The sequence below is a fragment of the Onychostoma macrolepis genome, chromosome 16 (genome assembly GCF_012432095.1).
Source record: "Onychostoma macrolepis isolate SWU-2019 chromosome 16, ASM1243209v1, whole genome shotgun sequence".
NCBI lineage: Eukaryota > Metazoa > Chordata > Actinopteri > Cypriniformes > Cyprinidae > Onychostoma > Onychostoma macrolepis.
The window spans coordinates 23,457,799-23,481,536 of NC_081170.1; the positions used below are offsets into that span (position 1 = coordinate 23,457,799).

Sequence of the window (23,738 nt, forward strand, 5' to 3'; positions counted from 1 at the left end):
TATGCAGACATTCAAAAATACGCATTACTTTAAGAAGAAAATGAAACTAAAACACATCTTCTAGGTTCAGCGACAGATCAAAAAGTGCTCAGTTTGTAAATTTGATACTTTTATTAGTTCAGAATACAGTACAAATGTGGAAGGAAAACAATGATAGCAAAAATAACACGTTGGCATACTTTCGACCGTAAACATACACACATTCACATATTAAGAGAGGAATTTAGATGTTCAGTTTACAAAAAAAGAGACAAAGTACTGATAAATGGTAAATACATGGAGGCTAAACCATAAGTGTCCAAATGGTCAATAACGGCTTACTAAATTCAGCAGTATTGTGATACCAGCATGAAAATGAGGCAACCGTGCAACATGATGTATAAAAACACTGTAATAACAATAACAACAAATCATGCATAATGTGTTGGATTTGGTCAAGGAACTTTTTTTTTTTTTTTATGATGGCAGCCATCGTTTTATTCGATTACATTAAATACAAGAATTTCTTGGTTAGTCAAGAGACAATGCCAGGAAGGGAAACACACATTGTATGTAAATACAGATGAATTCTCAAAATAATATCAGTGCTACCTTAAAGCCAAAATAAGTGGTGTTAGTGAGACAGTAGTTGCTATGAGAAACACAACAAAACACGAAACAAAACCAAACGAATGAACTAAAATGCCAAATATTGGAAACCTGGAATTCTGTGCCGTAAATCACAGGGAATGCTGACTGTTAAAAATAAAATATTTCAATTTGTTCAGAAACATGTTAGTTTGTCTACAGTAACACTGTTGTTTTTAAACGAAAATGACAAAATGAGCTGTACAGTTTTGTGATGTTGAATGAATTTTGTTATATAACCAAAAGGCTCTAGTTAAGTATATTCTGAAGCTTGTGTAGATAATACGATCTACAGTATAATCCAGATGTTTTTAAAAAGCTTTAGCTACAACGTTATAGACTTATTAACTGCAACAACAGGCTCAGTGACTGATGTGCTTTTCTTTGGAAATACTTTTTAATCGTCAAATCGACCTACAGTTGTACAATCGCTAAATACCTCTGGCAATACTATATGATAATCAATGCAAACTAACTTTACTGTACCATCACATATTTCATTTGATACATTTTAGGACAAAACAAATGTGCTTTTTAAAATATTTGTTCATTTACAGGTAAACGGTACTATAAACGAAGCATGCATGACAAATACATAAACTGTGTTGTTCTTTTGCCTTTCCCTGCCTTTGTTTTTGCTTATTTTACATTTGTCGTGACTACATTTCACACAGAGCCCTTCTCATCAACTACAAGGTATGTTTCGGAAAGCCTTATTGAAAGTGCGTGGATGGCTGTGGATGTACAGATGTTACATCTCGCCTCAGAAGCTGTGGTACAATTTATGGATGTTCTGAGTTTTTTTTAAAAGGCATGCTGGGAGTCGTACAGCTTGCTGAACTGAGATGGCAGTGCAGTACATTACCTCTGCACCGAGTCAGCCACTACAGTAAAAATTCAAGCCTAAGAATCACTTCTCTAACACTTTACATATCAATCTAGGGGTAAAAACTGTCGCATGTAACACTCAACATGGAGGCACTAACATTGTGCTCGCACACATCAAGCCCTATCAGAAAAAAGCCAGGGCAAAGAGGGCAAGCTATTAACTGAGCTCTGAATAAGGCCATTCAGAAAAAGCAGCAGAGCTTTGTCGAGAAAAGGCAAAACTGTCATTGAGCAAACATGAGGAAAATGAGAATGTGAAACGGAAGAGAGAAGTACAACCCTCACAAACACATACGGCAAATACATTTTCAACGCTGAGCCAATTATGTTTTAAATTTGGTTTAAGTTTGCGGCAAGTTCCACCAATCAATGTTTGGCCTGCTTGGCACGTTGGGTATGGCACTTCATGCACAGAATTCTGCCATCCAATGGATAGCAGCCATCAGCATCTGCCTCTATGGAAAGGGGACGAGCACAATCCTGCAATGAAAGGGAGTCAACATTTTTTATTTGAAATTTTTAAACATGATTCTTCTCATTTGTGGCTGGAACAAATAGGTAAAGATAACAAACGGAAGTGTCTTCGCACCTCACAGCGGTAGCACTTCAGGTGAAAGTTCTTCTCTAAGGCAACAACTCTGACTGTCTCTTCACTTCCAGCATCGGGAACAATCGGCTCATTGCAGCTTACGCAAAGAGGAGAGAAACGGCTGAGGGAGAGAACAAGGAGAGACTGAGATAAAATTTCAGTCTTAAAATATGATAATCCATCATAAAAATTACATTAGAAAACATCATGGTATAAAGGGAAAATGAAAATGATTTCTAAACTTTTTATACAAAATTACAAAAATGCCCAAATTGCATAATTTTCACCACACTAAACAGCTTCGCACCAATAAAATCTAAAAAAAAAAAAAAAAAAAAACTTTTAGGAAGCACGTCTGAGATAAAATATGAGATGTGATGCATGAAGACAAAATGTAATATCACTTGTGAACAAATTTTTATGCATCATTTCCCATCTGAGCTGTAATCCAATTACACAAAAATTATGTAATAACTACCCATCACAATAAACAACTCTGCCCCTAATAAAGTGACCTCAACAGTAATGTCCATTTATCAAAGCATGTCTGAAAATATAAAATAAATGAGACATGATGTGTGAAGAAAAAAGGTGTAATTTGTGAACTGAACAATTTTGTGCATCACTTCTAATCAAGGTGTAAGTCAATTACACAAAAATATGAAAATACCAATTTAATTGTGTGTATTTAGAATACATCAAAATCTAACTAAGACATGGACATTCCAAAAACATAAAAAGCCATTTCCATAACTAAATTAACTACAAATTAAATAAACTAATTTTGAAACTTGTGTGGCCCAATAGTTGAAGAAAAACCCATATAAAATCTCACTGATTTGTTCATAACTTTGATGACTGATAATTAGTTCAATTGCTCTAGTGTATAACTGAGAGCTGTGACTGGTCTGTGATTTGGTGATGGCTCACCGATGGTAATCTTTGACACAGTAGGGGTTGTTATTGTCATCGGTGATGAATGGAGCGCCCTCCAGGGTGCAGCCGCAGGTAGAGCAGAGGAAACAGTGGGCATGGAAACACTGGCCCACTGCTTTCAGGACACGATCTGTGATCCGCTCCCCACAGCGGGAACACACAGACAGAGAATTCTAGAAACACACAGGAAACAAACGGTAAGAAAAACAATGCTACGCTTTGGGCTTTTTAATGAACAAAATGGGTGAACAATGTCAGAAAACAAAAACGAGTTCCCACATTAACGAAGTATGTCATGTGGATAACAGTGCATAACTTTGCTTTTCTGATTCCAAAAAATGTAAACCACAAATGTGTCATTTCACATGTCTCACCATGTAGCAGTCCTCACACTGAGGCGCTCCATCACGGTCGTAGAACTGCATGCCCTGTAGGGGGCGCTGGCAGGTAATGCAGCAGAAACAATGGGAGTGGAAGAGTTTATCCATTGCTCTTACTGCTGGCTGAGATCTAGACAGAGCCTCTCCACATTTACCACACACCTCTGAAAGGAAAAATATGTTCATATTAGAGATTGGGGATAACGAGTGATTTATGAGGTAAAGAAAGATTAATTGTGGAGCAGTAAGCACAGAGATTAGTCTCTGGAGTGACAACTAGCTGACTGGAGAGGTCACTGTTGTGTCTTAACAGCTTGGCCTCACTAATTGACCCAAGGACCCACCTTAAAAACATTCTTGACCAATCCTACCTTAGCACTGTTGCCATTCACCATATAAAGAGCAAAAGTTGCTTTACAGAAGTCCACAGAGGAACTGATTTTTAACAACTTATAAACAGACCAACTGTGAGCTATGAGAGTGTTAATCAACGGCGTTTGCTTTTGATAAAGCCCTCAGTCTGCATCATTTCAACTTAGTTTTTAAATAGTCGTGCTTAACAGCAGTGAAAAACGTCATTATCTACGATTTTGCAAAAACAAAATCTCCACCAATCAGAGAATCACAACAAGCAAATCCCACTAAAAAATGTATGTGTTGTCCATACATTGAAAACCAGTGACTCAAAACAACATTGGACCAGACTGAAAAAAACAAACAAAAAAAGATATTTGCAGAATATGTTTCGTGTTCCACATACAGTAAAACACGGTCATATAGGGTTGAAAACAAATGAAGGTGAAAAATACTCTTGAATTGCCATTTTTGGATGAAGTAGCTCTTTAACACAAATTTCCATTTCTAATTTCTACAGGACATTTTGTGATGTTTGCCTACAACCACAACCAAGGGGGCGGGGCTTAGCAAAGGGTCAATCTATAACTAAATCAATCTTTAAACAAGAATATACCAGGCTTAAAAATAAACCCACAAACACTGAACATAAAAACACCAATCAAACTGCTTATTTCAGCTGTATGTGAAAGTAGGCTGATCAAATCCAAAACTGATCTGATAAAAAGTATCTTTAGCTTTCACCTGCACACACATCTAAGCTACTAAGTAAAACAAATACTGACAAAGACAGGGTGAGATCATTACAACACATTCAGAGAGATCCAGACACAGGAGAGGTGAAGCTCTGTGCTGTTTAGACACCGATGATAGAGTAATAAACTGAGATAGAGAAGCTATATCAAGCTGAACACCTACATAGACTGATAAAGAGCAAGAGACGTCTGGCACCATCGCACAGTCAGTGTTTATCACAGCTTGTCTGCTGTGCGTTAAATAAGAGCCATACGGATGTCTATGAATGAGGCTTAAATTTAAATCAAACCAGGAAATGACTGAAATTAAAATGAATAAAAGATAAATGAAATCTCAAGGGTGTGGGTGTGTACACAAGGTGGAGCTGAGTTTGTGTGTAGGAGGAGAGCTGATAGTGTTTGTGTACCTGTAGCTGGAGAGGTGATCACAGGAGGATGTTTGTCCATGTCTTTGATAAAGTCCTTAGTCATTTTCTCCAGCTCTTCTACTTCCCTCATAGTGAGAGGAGCTCCACCAGGACCTGAACCTGAACCTGAACCAGACACCTGAAATACAACAGCATCAGAAACATGTCCATTCAAACCGTGTTTTTAATCGATAATTTTAGTTTTATATTTGTGAACTTTACATCTTATATATTTTAAGTATCTTAAAAAAATTCTGCTTTTTCTTGATTAAAAACACAGTAATATTGTAAAACATCATTACAATTTAAAATAAGTTCTATTTGAATATATTTTAAAATATAATTTATTCCTCTGATGGCAAAGCTGAATTTATCATCATCATCACTTCAGTCTTCAGTGTCACATGATCCTTCAGAAATCATTCAAACATGCTGATTTTGTACTCAAGAAGCATTTCTTATTATTATCGATGGATTCATTTTTACGATTCTATGATGACGAAAAAAATAAAATGAATTAGAAATAGGAATCTTGCACTTTCGATCATTTAAATGCACCTATGCTGAAAAAAAGAATATTCACAATTCAAAATCTAACCAATAAATTCTTTGCATATTAAATTTATTGTCTTTTATTTTATGCTTCTATTTAATCATTTACACTGCAAAGTCAGTTCTGTATCAATTCTAATTCCCAATCATGTGCAGTGATTGTCATGACACCAAAAACACAGCATTTCATTCACCAAACTAAAGCCTAAAACTTAACCTAACCAAAGCCATAAATCTAGTCGTTTACCACCTTGAGAATACTGGTACCTTCTTCAGGAAATATCTTTATTTTCCACAGTTCTTTTGGCTTCATTACCTTATCTTATCTTTATTTATATAACTGCATCACATAACAATCTGAAGCACACCCACCTTTGGTGGAACAGTGTTTCCTGCTGGTCTGTTGAATGACGAGATGGGTGAAGGCCGAGCAAAGCTTTGCTGACTGCCAATGGGAGATTTTTCTGAGTGATTGAATGTAGGTGCAGGGGCGGGAATATTCACTGGTGGAGGAACAGGGGCAGGAGGGGCGGCAGGTGGAGGTGGTGGGAAAGAGCTTTGGGCGGGGGTTTTAACGGCGTGGTTAAACCCTCTTGCTCCTCCAGTAGGTGCAGGACTAACTGTTTTGGATCCAAAATTTGAATTCAGCTGACTGGGAGGGAAGTTGGTCTTTGGAGCCACAGCTGGGCCTTTAGGAAATGACTGTGCAGCTGCGGGGGAAGATGTTGCGTACTGATTGGCCGGTCGTGTTCGGGCACGTAGCTCCTCAGCCCAAGGGGCCGGGGGAGGACGATCCTGCAGCTCAGGAGGGGGCAGAAAGGAAAGGGCAGGCTTAGGAGCGGTCGGTGGTGGTGCTGCAGGCTTTGGTGCTGGTGCTGATGAAAACTGGCTAGGCAACTGAGCAAACAAACACAAATAGACATGCATCACACATCTGATGGGGAATAAGGAACTTCAAAGTCTTACAAAATCTCTAAAGTGTGGCGCCAGAATGTTGCAAGATTAAGGTTGTGAAAAATAATTGTTCCTCCATTATCCAGTCATGGTCATGGAAAAAACTAAGCATTTTGTTTCAGTTAAGTCAGTTTAATTTCTTAATACTGCAATATTTAAATTTATTGTATATACTTTGGCTTTATATTGGTCATCGGCCACTTTGCTCTCTAAAATATTGATATCAGCCATCAAAAACTCCATATCTGTTGACCCCTACCAAAAATTAATGAGTTATTTGGTCTACTTTTACTGTGTAGTTTTGTAATATCACTGTATGCTTTCATTGTATGTGAAAGAGTAGCATGAACATTCTACTAAATATCTTTTTATGTTCTACTAAAGAAAAGTAAGTGAAATGAGGGTATAAGTAAATTATACAGAATTGTAATTTTTGGGTAAACTATTCCAATAAGGTTAAAGAAAAATAGCTGAGCCCTGAAGGTCAAGTTCCAACATCAGAAGTCAAAGGCTTTGCAGTTACCTTTGGATTGAAAGGTCCGCTCGTCTCCATTTCTGATAACATATCGGTCAAAGAGCCCAATTGCCTGTCAAAACTGGTCTGTTTCTCAAACGCCCTCTATGGAGAACAAAACCAGAGACAATGTAGGAGAGCATTTGAGAGACAAGATGAGTGTGGGGTGTAGGAGAGGTCGTGGTTTAGGAGAGGAGAATGACAAGAAAGGGTGAATCAGCCATGAAACCAGACGCTGTGTCAAAAAGAGAACAAGAGTATATAAAATATGAGGCAATAAAAGGGTGGGATATAGTACAAAGCAATAAAACAGGAATATGTGAAACAAAATGACAAGGTCAGAGCTAAAAAAACAAAAATTGTGAAGAACAGATATAAATAAAGGATGCCTTTTGAGAAGTGTTCCTAGATTATAATTAATGCCTAAAGTCAAAGTCATTTGATCAAATTATGTGAAAATAAAAGGGCAGAATATGCGTGTGAATCCAAAATGAGAGGGATGACGCTCTTAGAAATTTGGAAGAGCTGAGAAAGACAAACAAATTACAGTCTTGCTCTGAGAAAACCACAGCACTGTACAATCACCACACAATGTTCAAAGAAGAAATATGCACTTTTTGTGACAAATAACTGTACTGCTTGACAGTGGAAATGAAAGAGCCATCACAAGCCTTAAAATATAGAAAACGTTCGGGATCAGCTTCTTGAACAGCAACCGACTAGTTAGATTGACATCTTTGGTCATTCATAGCAACTTGTATTGCTTATTGCATCAATTTAATCAATTACTGCATATATTATCATCTTGTGAAGTGAAAACCTGTGTATTCGTAATAAATGAATCGAGATATCAACTTCAAACCATCCCCTATCCATAATATTGCTTTCTCCAGTGTAAAAGTTGTTTTGTCTGAATTAGCAGAGAAATATGCACAAGCACCGTTTAACAAGCTAAAACAGTCTAAAACTGTTCTAAACAAGTATGTTGGTAGATTTTGATGTGAGAGGACACCATGGGATGGACTTCTTCATTGAAGTAAGCTTTGTTATGAATTATATTAATAGCTTAAAATGAAAACATCGCCTTTTTCCCTAATAAGCATGCAGCTTTTTACTTCACAAGCCATTAACTGATCAACTGAAGTCGTGTGGATTACTTATGGATTATTGTGATGTTTTATTCAGTTTTTTGAACTCTCATTCTGCCGGCACCCATTCGCTGCAGAGGATCCACTGGTGAGCAAGTAATGTAATGTTGAATCTGTAAAAATCTGTTCTGATGAAGAAACAAACATCTACATCTTGGATGGCCTGAGGGTGAGCATATTTTCTGCAAATTTTCACTTCTGGGTAAACTGTAAATTAACCAGTCATTTAAGCAACCAGTCAGCAAGCTTTGTGCATCTGTAAAATCTTACGGAAAGAAAATGTTACGCAAAAATATTTATGCAGTGGATTCACACTACAGTTCTACTGCTCTTTTAGTAGCGAGTCTAGCAACAGCAGGTCTGTTTGATTGAACAAGGCCCTGCGAGAGTGATGATGTAGCCCAATTACATCACACTCACCACAATAACACGTCCATAAATAGAGCCAGGGCTTATATGGACATGTCAGCAGGCACCATGTATAACTGCATCTCACAGGATTGCAGTTTACTGCAGCAAACTGCTCAATTCAACCTTCCTTTCGTCTTCATTTACACAAAGAGAGTCATTAGAATTACATAAGACTGTAAAACGCACTAGTTTGAATGCCATGTCAGGCCATAATGAGTGAGAATTAGTGATGCACCAAAATTTTGGTAAACAAAATGGTTTTGGGTGGCCAGAATCTTTGGCTAAAACATGACCTTTAATTAGTGCTTCTCCAATGGGCGTCCTTTGGCTACAGCAGGTAGGAGCTGGGTTCACAATATTGATTTCTCTGCCTTGTGCTTTGTTACTTTTGATATGAAACAGTCTCAGCTTTCAAATTTTGCCGGTTTATTGACAAAATGCAAACAACAAATTTATTAATTTTGGTGCTCTTTATTGTGGCGTGACAGATGAAGCTGCCTCAGTTCAAATGAAATTGCAACATCTTTTCTACAAGTTATAGCACCAAATTAACAAATTAACATCAAAAGGTATGTTGAAAGAAACATTACAACTTATTGAAATGTACCATGTCTTACGTAATAGCTCAATCAGTGTAAACAATGTGTCACATAACATTATATTTCATAAAAACCATTCAAGGTCAATAACGCGTTAGCTAGAAAAAGAGGAGGATTTAGTCAAATATTGTACTACGTTATATATTAATTACATTTTTATTTAACCTGTTAATGATGTCATTATTATTTATGGTATGTTTGAATAAATCTGTGATGGAAGAAAAAGTTTTTTACTACAGCCACCATTTAAATGTTTATATTTCAACAATGAAATGGAGTAAAAGTCATTATGCCAAAAGGTTACTATAAAATTGACTAATATGCAATTTAAATGTTTGTATACAACTCAGTTTTATTTGAATGTTGATTAAAAAATAAATTAGATTAACTTAAATAATCATTATTTCAGAAAATCACTTTGGTGCATCACTAGTCAGAATGGAGTTATCTAGGTATTAAAAGGGAAAAACTTGTAGTCAGTATAGTGCAAAAGCATTTTAATCATAAAAGAAAAGTAAGAAATTCATAAAGGCTGAAAATGACGTAAGGGCAAGAAAAGACTTGTAAAGATTAAAATCAAGTTGAAATGATATCAAGTATTTGGAAACCTACCTGAGAGCTGACACCAGCACCGGTCTCAGGGAGAGGAGGAGGTGGTGGTGGTGGGGGTGGGGGGAAGGAGGCAGAAGGTGCAGAGGATAATTCCTCAGGAGGTGCAGGGAGGTTCAGGTCTTCTGCAACAGGGGGCGGGGCTGGGAATGCAGGAGGAGGGACATCAGATGCAGGGGGTGTGATTTGGCATTCTGGAGGAGGGGCTGGAAGCTCTGCATCATCCAGTGGAGGAGGAGGAGGGGGCGGGAAGTCTAATGAACGGAGGCAGTGAATTTCATTACACTCGCACCAGTTCACAATAACAAAACAATCCCTTTCTGCATTGTTCATTCAACTCTACACAGAGCATGATAGCATAGCTTATCTACATACTGCATGTACATTAGCGTACATTGTTGCTTCTCTCACATATGAAAAACAACAATTTAGATGATTAGTGCTGGTATTTGAGAGACAATACAGAATGAACATACCAGACACGAGACAGAAAAATCCTTCAAGTCATAGCTGGTTGTTTATACGCTTTAAACACTTGGCTCAAAAGTGAATATTTTAACAGTCATGTCTGAAAATGCACTCTGTTGCCAAGAGCACATGTTGTAATTACTACAATTGTGCAATCTGTTGCAGTAACTGCAAAGATAAACAAAGCTTAAGTCTGAAAAACAAGTAGGGTTAGCTTTCTTAAAAGCACCTCACATTCAGTGTATAATAAAGGATAAACAACCTATTATTGATACCATAATGAAGGAAAAAAATACATTAAATTTAAGTGTAATCTTTTATTATTATTTCTTTAGGTACATTTAATTTTTAATTAAATGAAAACATTTTAACATGATTGCATCAAAGCCTATTAATATTTTAAACCAATGTCATGTGGTGCAACAATCATGCATGAAAAATATCAGAGAGATATAACTGCAGATACTCAAGATCAATCATTTTCTTAGAATATATGATAATTTAACCTTTTCATAAGAAGGCAAGGCTAGTTCAGTTAGTAGAATTACATATGGTGCAACTCCCTGAAAACTTTAAATATTTATTAATTAATACAAAATATTGGTGGAAAAAAAAACCTAAAAAATATATTTACTTTTTTTTTTTTTTTAATTAATGATCGTGTACACTCACATGTACTTAAGGCGTAAGAAAAAAAATATTTTATTTGATAGTTACACTACATGACATTTTAAGGTTGTTAAAACATGTTTTTGAAAATGTTACAAAACTTTCCCAAATTCACATAAAACATTTATGCAAAGAGCACATTTATAAAATATTTGGCACGTATGAGATTTTTAAAAGACTTTTTTAGATCTTTAAATTACACTTTTTATTGCCTTACCCTCACAAAGAGTTGAAGGGGGTGGGGGCATCTCTCCAACTCGTCCAATAACACCAGTGCTTATAAATGACGAGGGCTGTGATGGGGCCATCTGTGCTTTGGGGCGTGGCGGAGCGACAGACGCAAACTTTTTGGGTTGGTTGTAGAAAGAAGGAGCGGTCATTTTGAGGGAGACGGAGGAAGTGACCACAATAGGCTTGCCAGTGCTAGAGTCAGCCATCTCGATCTGAAAATGACAACAATATGTAGTCGATGAAGTGTTTCATTTCAGATGACTTTTTTGGCACAGTTAATATCCAAAATTTTGCAATGCAAAAAACCCCCACCAGGATGGATCTTGGTTGCATAGTTTGGCTTTACAGCATATGGAAAATCTTTTCGTAAGTGGTCTGTAGCTTTGGTGCCTCAAGCGGTTTTGCTCCTGAGGAACTGGTTCTCAAGAGAGCCGCCCACCTGTATGTAGGTTAGTCAGCCATCTGGGTTAAATTTGAACATGTTCCTTTGAAACACTGAACATGAGTGGGAAATTCCTCTCATAAAAGAATGGTTGGTATATATATTCATGAAATGATCCTGAAGATGTGGTGAGCATCTGACTTCACAGTAATTGCAGGGAAGTAAATACACTATGGTAAACAATGCTGTTCCCCGATTCGTCATAACTAAAGTTCCTTTTTAAACTTAAACTAACGTGAACAAGTTACAAAGAGCTCAAAGTCCAACAAGAAGGAAACACGTCTGAAAACTTTGTGTACTCAAACACTTTGCATAACTTGGGTGAGGTTTAACAAGGAAATCCTGTACCAAAATTCTGGGAAAATGATTTTTATGAGTTAGATGCCAAGCATTTCACTTCTTATTTCGTGAATCTCAGGTACTTTTATGTTGTCTATATTTATGTTGACTTGTTTCATATCCGCACTTTGTTTAACTTGGTTTCATATCCAGAGAGAAAAGTCTCACTCTCAGAATTCTGCTTTCAACAATTCATTTCTTAAAGGGTTCACACAACCCCTTTTTAAAATTATTTTGTGTCCTCTGTTGTCCATTTATAGGCCTAATCTTATTAAAATATGAGTGGTTTAGTCTTTATCAGTGTTTTCACCATTTATCCAAGCCGTGTAATCCTGCTTGCTCCTGCGTCTTTAAGAAATGCCCTCTTTATATGTTAAATGAGCAATTCAGTCTTAACCGCCCATACTTCAACAACAGCCTCTCTGCAAAATCTGTTCATGCTCAGACTGAAATGAAATGGGCCTTGTTAAAATAAACCTTGTCCACTTATTCGTACTATTAGGATGCATCAGAAGGATGTGCAGAGTAGTAGGTGTTACACACAACCAGTCATGATAGCACCCTTTAAAATGATGTACAGGACACCGCAGAACACAGATGGTCAAAAACACAGTACAATGTCCTCTTGTTGGTGGATATAATTTCTGTTTTGATTGTGTGTGCACACAAGCAAGCTCTCCAAACCGAGGTTATCGGGGCTGAAGTCATACCATGACTTTCCCATTATGAGGCCTCTGGGTACAGTCAACTGAGCTTCAACTAGAAACAGTTAAAGTGCTTGAGACATGTGGATGTGATATACCGCAGAAGTGCTCTCATGGCATGAGCTATGTGCAAATATTTACCTCAAGCATGTTTGCCATTAAAAACGACGGCATTACCTCATACCCCGTTTCCTCCCCCAGCTGCTGCCACTGAGCCAAGTCTCATTTGACCCTATGACTACGTCATTACTTTTTTCCCTCTATAGTTCTCGTAATACAGCCAGTGAACCATATCAAAGACTCATGCTTTGAAAGTATGAATTACTGATGATGGCAAACACTTTAAAGACATCACTTGCAGCCTGTCCTGTCCTAGTCAATTATCTCTCTACTTCAACCCACTGTTGCCTTCTGAGGCAGATGATGTGTACAAGGATTTCATGACTAAAGAACATCTTTTGTTTCTAGTTTTACTAACTGGAGCCACATTTTTGTTATTTTATCCTGATTGCCATGTTATGACCTGCCAATTCATGTTATTCTAGATCAGGTAGGAAAGAAACATGCACTGCATGGCAGTCTACTCTCATTCTCATCGTTTCAGTTCAGCATCTCAAAAAGAACTGACACCTTCTCATCTGAAATGTGCCCTGTAGTACATGTGCAAGAATAATGGAGTCAAAAATTTTAATGAACTCATCCAGTTTGAAAATGTTCGGTAAAAATTAGGAGAACTAGTTTTCAAATTTTTAATGCCAAGGATCGATGATCCTGTGATGATCCTCATACAGTATACATGAGTCAATACGCTGTATAAACAGAAAAATATTAAGCATTATGTCTTAAAGACATTGTTTCTAAAATTATGTAAATATAATTCAATTATAAATAATATATTTATTGCTTTGAATAAATGAAAAATCTAATAGGCATAAAATTGTTATTAACAACAAAAATATTACTACTACTACTGTTCTGCGTCAGCCGCACCACACGGATACGTTTTCTACGTTTATTTACGTTTTGCTTGGAATGAAAACAGCGTATCCGTGTATGCAGTTTGCGTTCAGTGGATATTTTCCAAAATGGCGCTGCGGTGACGCAGAGGAGATGAATTGTTAAATAAAGTCGTTATTTTTGTTTTCTTTGCATACAAAAAGTATTCTCGTCGCTTCAACATTCAGATTGAGCCACTGATGGCAGATGGACTATTTTGACTATGTCTGTCATACTTTTCTGGGCCTTGACAGTGGTTATTACTTGGCAGTCAATGGGACAGTCACAAGCCTCCCGGCTTTCATCCAAAATATCTTAATTTGTGTTCCGAAGACGAACAAAGCTTTTACGAGTTTGGAACTACATTTCAAAACGATGAGCTTTGTAAAAAAAAAAAAAAGATGCTTTTCAGAAAGGCAGAGGGGAACTACAATAATGTACAGTAAGTGGAAAATGTGTTTTTTGAATGTTGAACCACGTAACCACATTGCATTACACCAAACTTGGTGTAATGTTCTTTTAAGCAATGTCATATGACCCCTTTAAAAAAATATATTCTTATATTTAACATATATATACATATACATACACACACACACTCTTAAAAATAAAGTTGCTTCAAAAGATTCTTCACAGCAATGCCATAGAAGAACCATTTTTGGTTACATAAAGAACCATTCAGTCAAAGGTTCTTTAAAGAACCATCTCTTTCTTGGCTTTTTATAATCTGAAGAACCTTCTTTCACCACAAAGAACCTTTTGTGAAACAGAAATGCTCTTCAGATCTTACAGGTTCTTTATGGAACCATTTAGACAAAAAGGTTCTTCTATGGTATTGTGAAGCACCTTTATTTTTAAGAGTGTATACACGCATACATATGTAAATATTTTTTAAATATATGTATGTGTGTGTATTTATAAATAGAAACTGTACAAACATTTTACGTAAACAAACTTTGATTTTGGATGCGATTAATCGTGATTAATCAATTTGACAGCACTATTTAAAACCATAAAGAAATATTTCTATTGTAAAAAAAAAAAAAAAAAAAAACTTAAGAAAAATAATAATCAATTTAACATAACTGTAAAATTAAAATACTAACATCCATGGCTGTCTTACTTTCTTTATACTGAAATGTTAAACCACAAATTTTATTTTGACAGAAAACTGCAGGCAGACCTGAAATCTTCTCTTTTGTTGATAGGTGCTTCTCATTACAAGTGAAGGTCCTAAACTCAGATCATATGCAGAGACTGAGTTTGTGGAGCAGCATTTATTGCAATATTACCATATATTTTGATTTTGGTTTGATTTCGATGAATTGTATAGACATTGTTTGGACTGTAAATTCGGATTCAAAGCCACTGTAAATTAGCTGATACACAACTGTGATCATACATCAACTGAACGGTACATTACTGAGCCATGCTGCACTATAGCAACCATAAACTCTTCACACTCCACGTTGTGCCAAACAAACGCCAATTAACTGCAAGTTCCTCCTCACCTTGACTTGTTTGGGGCATGTCCAACTCAACTGGTCACATGTGTAAATATTGCAAAGCAGTTCAGTCCACTGACAGCCATACAAATCTACACTGGCAAATTATTTTTATCAAGGGGAGTAATTATGAATCATTAAGCAATTTAGTCCCACACAAAACCACAACCACAAACTCCAGCTGATTTCATGCTCTGGCCTGAGAAGAAGAGCTCCAGTTCACACAAATATTCCCAAAATGTCTGAGGTAAAGATCCCTTCTGCCCTACCTTCTTGACTGATTTAAGACACTCTTGTAACAGTTAAAGATGCTTTGATGTGGTCCACCAAACCATCTCCAAATCTGAGAAGCTCTTAATGGATTCTGCATAACCATAAGTGGAAGCACAGTTTAAGGCCAAAAAAGAGAAGTTTAAGACTATTTTTAGTCCTCAGGTCTGAGTGTGCAGTGAGAGTCAGTCACATGTAAAGTGCAAATTCTTCACCTTTCTCCTCTGGTTCAGATGTGGAGTTTAATAATGCAGAGGTGCATGCTCTGATGAAATATTCACACAGGACAGAAAACAAGCCATAAACCCCAAGGCCCAAAATATTATTTATTCTCATCATGGCCTCCATCTCCAGATCAATACAAGCTTGCGGGTACTTACAATGAACTTGAAAAATATGTTCCAGTGAGCCGTTTCCAGTAAGCGATCCTCAGCAGAGCACACATGACAGCGGTGCTCAAAACAAACAGCAACGACTTACTCTTGAGAGTGTCCTCTGCCGCAAAATGGAAAGAATGACCACATCCTTAATTCTGAGTTCCCTAAAGCTAAGCGCACCATAGAGAACAGGAGACCCACAAGTTGGCCACATCTCCTGTTAGTTTTGGCGCTGCTACAACAACCTATCCATCGTTCCTTGACAACCAACATGAGTTAGGAGAATGATTAATTCTGGCCAGCGGTTTTCTTTAGTTCAAATTAGGGACGGTCGAAACAAAACATTTTTACTGCAATATACAGTAAAAATTATTTTCCACACTGTTGTTCATTAAATTAACAAAGAATAGTATTTAATTTAATTTTCATTCCATATAAAAATACAACGTCAACATACAATATTAATATTTCTATACATTTTTAATAATTATAAAATTATGTAAAAATGCTATTAACGGGATAGTTATTAGAAATTAGAAATTAAAATTCTGTCGTTAATTACTCACCCTCATGTTGTTCCAAACCTGTAAGACCTTCATTCATCTTCAGAACACAAATTAGGATTTTTTTTAATGATATTCCAATAGCTTTCAAAAATATTTTAATTTGTGTTCTGAAGATGAACGAAGGTCTTACAGGTTTGGAACAACATGAGGGTGAGTAATTAACGACAGAATTTTCAGAACTTAGTAAAAAGTTTAGTTTTGACTCAAAACGAATTACAGAAAATAATAAATAACTGCATATTACTTTTTAAAAACATTTTTAATAATGTTAAAATTATTAATTGTATTTTTGTATTTATCAGGGACAACACACATTCATTAACATTTGCTACTGAAGTTTAAATTAGAGACGATATTAAAACATCAAGAAAGGACAATACCCATAAAGATAAACTATTTTATAAAAATGACGAGAACTGTAAAGTCCACACCAGAGCTATAATATTAACGACACTTTCAGAACTATTTTTTCCACCAGAGAAATGATAAAAAAAAAAAAGTTTGACAGCCAATCAGAATCCATCCGACTTTAAAAAGCTTGAGCACTTACATAACTGCAGCACTTGCTTATAATAAACAATTTCATGAAATGCATTGGTGTGGATGCTAATAAAGTTATCATTATAGTTATCTATATAGTTACAGTTTTTGGTCTGAACAGGCCTTAATGATGTTTTTAAAGAAACTTAATGATCAAATTAAAAGCACATTCCAATATTTATGATATTGCCTTATTTTATCTTGCCTGCATTGTGAATATTCAGTATATCACCTTAGCCTTAGCTCGAACTAAGAACAATGCAGGATGTTCTCTGCTTGTCGAGGTCACCAGCTGCCAGTTTTGGCTGATGTGTTTGGTCCCTATGGGTACAGTAATGGTTTGGCTACACTGCTAGACTCTCTGATAATGTGAAGACAATACATTAGTGAGATTAGTGAGATCCATCACATGCAAAACAACAGTCTAACTTTAACGCAATGCAGTTCAAACCAGTCAAAACACCACCCAGGGAAAACACTCTGTGACTTTCATTACCCACTATGGAGTTCCAGTAAAGGATTAGGATTTGATCGAACTAGCACCTTCTCACAGTGTGTGTGTGTGTGTGCGCGCTACGGAAAGAGAAACAGCTGCAATATAAAGATTCCAGTGGCCTTACGCATGTGTCTGCATTTCATCACTTGATCAGAATGACTATGTGATATAGGGAGTCTGGCTCTTTTTTGGGGAAAAGAGACGACGTAGCTGATCTGGCTCCATGAGGCCTCCTTATGCAGCCTTGATGAATACTGTGGCCTGTAAACGTTACCCTCAGAGGGAAACTTGGGAACTAGAGGATCAGTGCATGAGACATGCAAATTCTTCAACATTCTGTTCACCACACTGGAGACATAAGAAATAAATAACGAGACATGTTGAAATTGCAGTGAGTAATGTTCTACTGTGAATGCCGCTGGCCAGAAAGCTCTTCATGAGACGATTTGGATAAAACTGTCAGCTAAATGCATAAATGTAAATAAGAAGTCTAACACATCAACCGTAGACCAAAACAAATGTGTCATGGTTCCTCTCTGGCTGGGAACTGACAGTACTTTTCTGCATTGCAGTTTTCTGGCTTCCTCTCCAGATGATTTCATCTCTTCTCAATCAAGTCGCAGAGTAGCTGCAACTAACACGGTATGTAGATAAGAGTTCACAGCTATATTAAGACTGTTGTGCGTTTGAATAGTGTGCTGATCCTGATAAGTTATAGTTTTTGAAGAGCTCTTTACACTTTATACAGAGAGATGACAAACAGTGAGCTGTTAACTTACCTCACTGTATGACAACACAACTTACATTCTTTCGAAAGATAATGTCAGCTATGACATACTTAACATGAACAATCACTCCTATGACAATGCTCGTCTACAATGACTAACATTAGACTAATTTCCTTTCCTAAATCCAGTTTAAACATGTACAAAGTCACTCGGTTGGAATTTGGTACAGTGACAACTCTAGAAGCAGCGGGATTCTATTGTTATGGGTGACTGTGGTGAAGTGTGTAAGGCACACCCACGATCTGTCTGGGTTATGCTTGGCTCGCATAATGACGTCATGGTGGGGGTGGGGGTGTGTGTGTATAATGGGGTCATTAAGTGGGTCATTACACCAAAGTGTGTCAGTAGAATACCATGCTTGTTTTCTGTGGGACATAAAATGTATTCTTGACATGAAAATACTTTATTCAGTGTTGTTAAAAAAGCCACAAGAAATAACTTTCTTGGTACTCAAAAAAAAAAAACAAAACTTCAACATAACCAATATGCTAAAATTTTTTACATGATGTAATAGTTAATACTCAAGGTCCTGTCACATTTAACATTGTTCAGTAAAAAAAAAGGGCAAAATCCAGTAATTTTTATAAGAATTAACATGATTAGAAATTGTGTGTAAGGGCGAAAGATATCCCCACGCAGAATTCGCAACGGGCCCAAGTTGGTTATGCGGATTCACCACGTTGACCAACAGAAAGCTGCTTGTTTTAAAATTGATATGTTAGCTGTGCTTCATCCAAATCCACAGACATACTTAAGAACTGTTTTCACTTGAAAACAGTGCTTGAGCTATGCATACAGGTGCTGGTCATATAATTAGAATATCATCAAAAAGTTGATTTATTTCACTAATTCCATTCAAAAAGTGAAACTTGTATATTATATTCATTCATTACACACAGACCGATATATTTCAAATGTTTCAAATTAGAGCTTACAGCTCATGAAAGTCAAAAATCAGTATCTCAAAATATTAGAATATTACTTAAGACCAATACAAAGAAAGGATTTTTAAAAAGCTTGGCCAACTGAAAAGTATGAAAATGAAAAGTATGAGCATGTACAGCACTCAATACTTAGTTGGGGCTCCTTTTGCCTGAATTACTGCAGCAATGCGGCGTGGCATGGAGTCGATCAGTCTGTGGCACTGCTCAGGTGTTATGAGAGCCCAGGTTGCTCTGATAGTGGCCTTCAGCTCTTCTGCATTGTTGGGTCTGGTGTCTCTCATCTTCCTCTTGACACCCCATAGATTCTCTATGGGGTTCAGGTCAGGCGAGTTTGCTGGCCAATCAAGCACAGTAACACTATGGTCATTGAACCAGCTTTTGGTACCTTTGGCAGTGTGGGCAGGTGCCAAGTCCTGCTGGAAAATGAAATCAGCATCTCCATAAAGCTTGTCAACAGAAGGAAGCATGAAGTGCTCTAAAATTTCCTGGAAGATGGCTGCGTTGACTGTGGACTTCAGAAAACACAGTGGACCAACACCAGCAGATGACATGGCAGCCCAAATCATCACTGACTGTGGAAACTTCACACTGGACTTCAAGCAACATGGATTCTGTGCCTCCACTCTTCCTTCAGACTCTGGGACCTTGATTTCCAAATGAAATGTAAAATTTACTTTCATCTGAAAAGAGGACTTTGGACCACTGAGCAACAGTCCAGTTCTTTTTCTCCACAGCCCAGTTAAGATGCTTCTGACGTTGTCTCTGGTTCAGAAGTGGCTTGGTAGCCCTTTTCCTGAAGACGTCTGAGCGTGGTGACTCTTGATGCACTGACTCCAGCTTCAGTTCTTTCCTTGTGAAGCTCTCACAAGTGTTTGAATCGGCTTTGCTTGACTGTATTCTCAAGCTTGCAGTCATCCCTGTTGCTTGTGCACCTTTTCCTACCCAAAGTATTCCTTCCAGTCAACTTTGCATTTAATATGCTTTGATACAGCACTCTGTAAACAGCCACACCTTTCAGTAATGACCTTCTGTGACTTACCCTCTTTGTGGAGGGTGTCAATGTTCGTCTTCTGGATCGTTGCCAAGTCAGCAGCCTTCCCCATTATTGTGGTTTCAAAGAACAAGAGATACCCAGAATTTATACTGTAGGGATGGTCATTTATTCAAACTCAAATGTAAATATTCTAATATTTTGAGATACTGATTTTTGACTTTCATTAGCTGTAAGCTCTAATCATCAAAAATTAAAAGAAATAAACATTTGAAATATATCAGTCTGTGTGTAATGAATGAATATAATATACAAGTTTCACTTTTTGAATGGAATTAGTGAAATAAATCAACTTTTTGATGATATTCTAATTATATGACCAGCACCTGTATTTCTCTCCTGATTCAGACGAGATCATGTTTTTTAAAAATGATGGATAGAGGACTTGTATCTTAACTGGAAGCAACGGTTTAAAGTTAAAAACAGCGTTAATTGTCAATTTGTTGCAAGGTGAAATTGATCAACCTGAGTTGTGTTGATTTTTGTGATGTTTTATCAGCTGTTCGGACTCTCGTTCTGACGGCACCCATTCACTACAGAGGATCCATTGGTGAGCAAGTGATGTAATGCTACATTTCTCCAAATATGTACAAATAAAGGAACAAACTCATCCACATCTTGACCTAAGGGTGAGTAAATTTATCAAATTTTCATTTTTTGGGGGGTGAACTATTATCTAACTTTGTCATAGTGAGCCTGTATTGGCAGCTGCTTATCCAATCAGAATTCAATCCATCTGTTTTCCAATGAAATTATTAGCACGAGTGTGGCTGCACTACTTATTATTACAAACAAAGTGTTGCACTAAATATTGATATTTTATGGAGCAAATGTGTACCTAAAAATGGAGGCACCATGTTATTATAATCTGCGCTGATATATCTTTCATTCCAGTCCGACGGCCGCATTCAGCACATATTCTTATTGAACTGGAAAATCCTAAATCACACTGGCGTCGCCCAAAGGCCAGTAAACCCCATTGTCATCTTTAGGGAGTCCACCCAGACAAATCCTGGGTTCATTCATTACACCATTCTTGCCTAAAATACTGAATTAAGGTAACATGTCATTGCGGCCTCGATCTTCAAACGCGGAAAACTTTGTGTAACGTTAGTTGTTCGTTTATCAGACGCTAGTACGAGCTAAAACAAGCTGCTTTCACCTTATATGGATATCTGACTGGAAACCCAGGAACAAGAGAGATAAAGCTCCCATTGAATATAACACAAATTATGGAGATAGACCCACTTGACTAACTCCAGCCACGAATCTTTAGGTGGACGCATTTATGAATAAGATTGCATTTAGTTAACATATATATACGCATGCGCCACACCCCTCACTTTACATTCATGTTTATATCATACAAAACATTTTTCAGTGATCACAGAATAGTTTACAAAGCGACAAGAAAACATTTTCAGAGTTAAAATACGTTTCGAGTCAAAAACCACACAAACAACATGTATCATGTCATACAATTATATTTCACAGCAACTATGTAAAGCTACAAACCACTGTGAATGCATACAAGGTTTGTGGTTTTGATGCAAATACAGATTGCAGTAATCTGTGACGAACCGGTGTCATTATACGTTAGGCTACACATTATAGAAAAAGTGAAACAAAGGCACTTACAGCTCGTTTTCCTCTGGAAAGGTGCAGTTATGCAAAAAACAGTCAGGTTCTCTAATGCAGACACCGCGTCTATTTTCAATCCTTACAGTTTTATGGATAAATACCCCCCTTTATGCGTGTCTTTTCTATATTTGTATCGCTTTATGGCGCGGTGTTGACGTTAGGCATTATTCTGTTAATTTTCTAAGAAGATCTCGTGGGGACGATCATCAGCGAATCTGATCTACCCACATGAACTTTTTCCTAATGTACCGACTCTTGACACACTTCCGGTTCACGCTTCCGCATTCTCCTGACCGCTGGAGGTGGGACAAAATCGGTGGCCAATGATAACCAAAGTGCTGTTAAGAGATCTGCACATTTTTTTCTTCAGATTTTAAAGTTTTAGGCGTTTTAATCACGTTTTTTTGCCTTCTTTAATACAGAGTTGGTGAACAACCTTAAATGGTCAGATGTGACAAATTAATTTTGGGGAAAATATTACATGTATCTTCTCATTTATAATAGTCATAAAATATAGACTAATAGAAATAAAATATCAAAAATACATTTTACAGGCAAAGTATTTCACAAAAAGTTTGTTTAAAAACAAATAAATAAATAAACAAACAAAACTAGATATAATGTAGGCTATAATAATAAAAAAAACAATATCAAAGAGACTGCATCTGCATTTTAAATTCTAAATATTTTTTAAATATATTTACAGAACATTTATGGACACTTTTTGGTTGTCAGACTTGGAATGTGCATTTCTACATTCACAAAACAATTACCTTAGGACCAGCTGTATAAAAATAATGTGGTTCATTGGTTACACACACACATATATATATATATATATATATATATATATATATATATATATATATATATATATATATATATATATATATATATATGAAGAGTTCAGATGCAAAAGCATTTTCTCAGGCTCCTATGTGTAGGTTCAGTTATTTCACTTTAATTGCACTTAATAGGTTCTTTTCAATGCCATTAAAGTGAAATAACTGAACATAAACATAGGAGCCTGACAAAAATGCTCATTTTAGAACAAAATTTCAAACAGCGCTTAGAGGCTTTTGCATCTGAACTCTTCATTGGTTACATATATATACACATATAAAACATATTAAAAAACTATTTGCACAAGTAGATCCAGGTTTTGTGGCATTTAGAAATTTTGGAGATTCAATCCATAAAATATCTGACAAAAAAATTCCTTAAACTTTCTAAATTACTTTACTTTTTATAATATTATTGATTAAAGTTTAATTAATTTTAATTGCATATATAATTAGCTTTTTTTATTCATTAGTTTTTTTATCCAGTTCATTGGTTACCTCAGCTGTTACCAAAAGCCATCGGACAGTGATTAAATAAAAATGTCAAACAATGTACAGCTTGTACAGAAAACATCTTGGACTTACCCGTTAAGCCTGTCTCCTTCGCCTTCTTTTCTTTTATCTCTCTCTGTAGGCCTGTAAAAGTGTGTGATTTCGAAGATAACTTTTTTCTGTAGTCTCTACTCCTGTTTCTTTCAGATGCACAGCTATTGGTCCCTCCCCCTGCATGTCTCTTAAAGGAATGACACCATCCCTCCGTCTAAACAAGTTCTCTCTCATTTGTCTTTCGCACAGGTCATGCGTATTACAAACCAAACACCTCTCTCTCTGTCTCTCTCTCTCAGTCTCGCCCCCTTTGGATTCTTTAAACATTCTTCATTCTATGACATCAACCCTGCCTGCCTTTCCTTGTAAGGGCAGAGTGGGTGAGTAAGTGATTGAGAAAGAGAGCCAAAGAGAGGGAGGGAAAGAGGGAAAGATAAAGGAGGTTGGGGGTTTATTAGATACAGACACATGGAATGGTTGGCAAGGCACAGAAGGAAAGAGACGAGAACACGCAGTGCTCAGTGAGACGATCAAACTGACACAAAACCTGGAGTCTCGCTCAAAAACAACACTTCTAAAGTCAAGTTAGTTTTAATAGTT

At 36.7% G+C, this 23,738-nt stretch overlaps 1 protein-coding gene across 2 annotated transcripts; it reads right to left on the reverse strand.

Moving 5' to 3' along the window:
- Positions 1-88: 88 nt before the first annotated feature.
- Positions 89-23,382, reverse strand: zyx (zyxin). 2 transcript variants are annotated; one of them, XM_058747015.1, is made up of 10 exons: positions 23,178-23,382; positions 11,078-11,303; positions 9,727-9,977; positions 6,966-7,061; positions 5,861-6,385; positions 4,937-5,075; positions 3,415-3,584; positions 3,035-3,213; positions 2,105-2,225; positions 89-1,995 (listed from the first exon to the last, which is right to left on the reverse strand). In XM_058747015.1, the coding sequence occupies exons 2-10, from the start codon at positions 11,295-11,297 to the stop codon at positions 1,882-1,884; spliced, it is 1,815 nt and encodes a 604-aa protein (XP_058602998.1). In that variant the 5' UTR covers positions 11,298-11,303; positions 23,178-23,382; the 3' UTR covers positions 89-1,881. The 2 variants fall into 2 exon arrangements, with proteins under 2 accessions (XP_058602998.1, XP_058602997.1); XM_058747014.1 differs by lacking the exon at positions 23,178-23,382 and adding an exon at positions 21,748-22,038.
- Between the last annotated feature and the right edge of the window lie 356 nt (positions 23,383-23,738).

Excerpts from the sequence above, each read along its gene's own strand:
- zyx (XM_058747015.1), bottom strand. The coding sequence starts at position 11,297 with ATGGCTGACTCTAGCACTGGCAAGCCTATTGTGGTCACTTCCTCCGTC. Across the intron at positions 7,062-9,726 it reads GTGCTGGTGTCAGCTCTCAG|AGGGCGTTTGAGAAACAGAC; the intron begins GTAGGTTTCCAA and ends TGTTCTCCATAG. Across the intron at positions 3,214-3,414 it reads AGTGTGAGGACTGCTACATG|AATTCTCTGTCTGTGTGTTC; the intron begins GTGAGACATGTG and ends GTGTGTTTCTAG.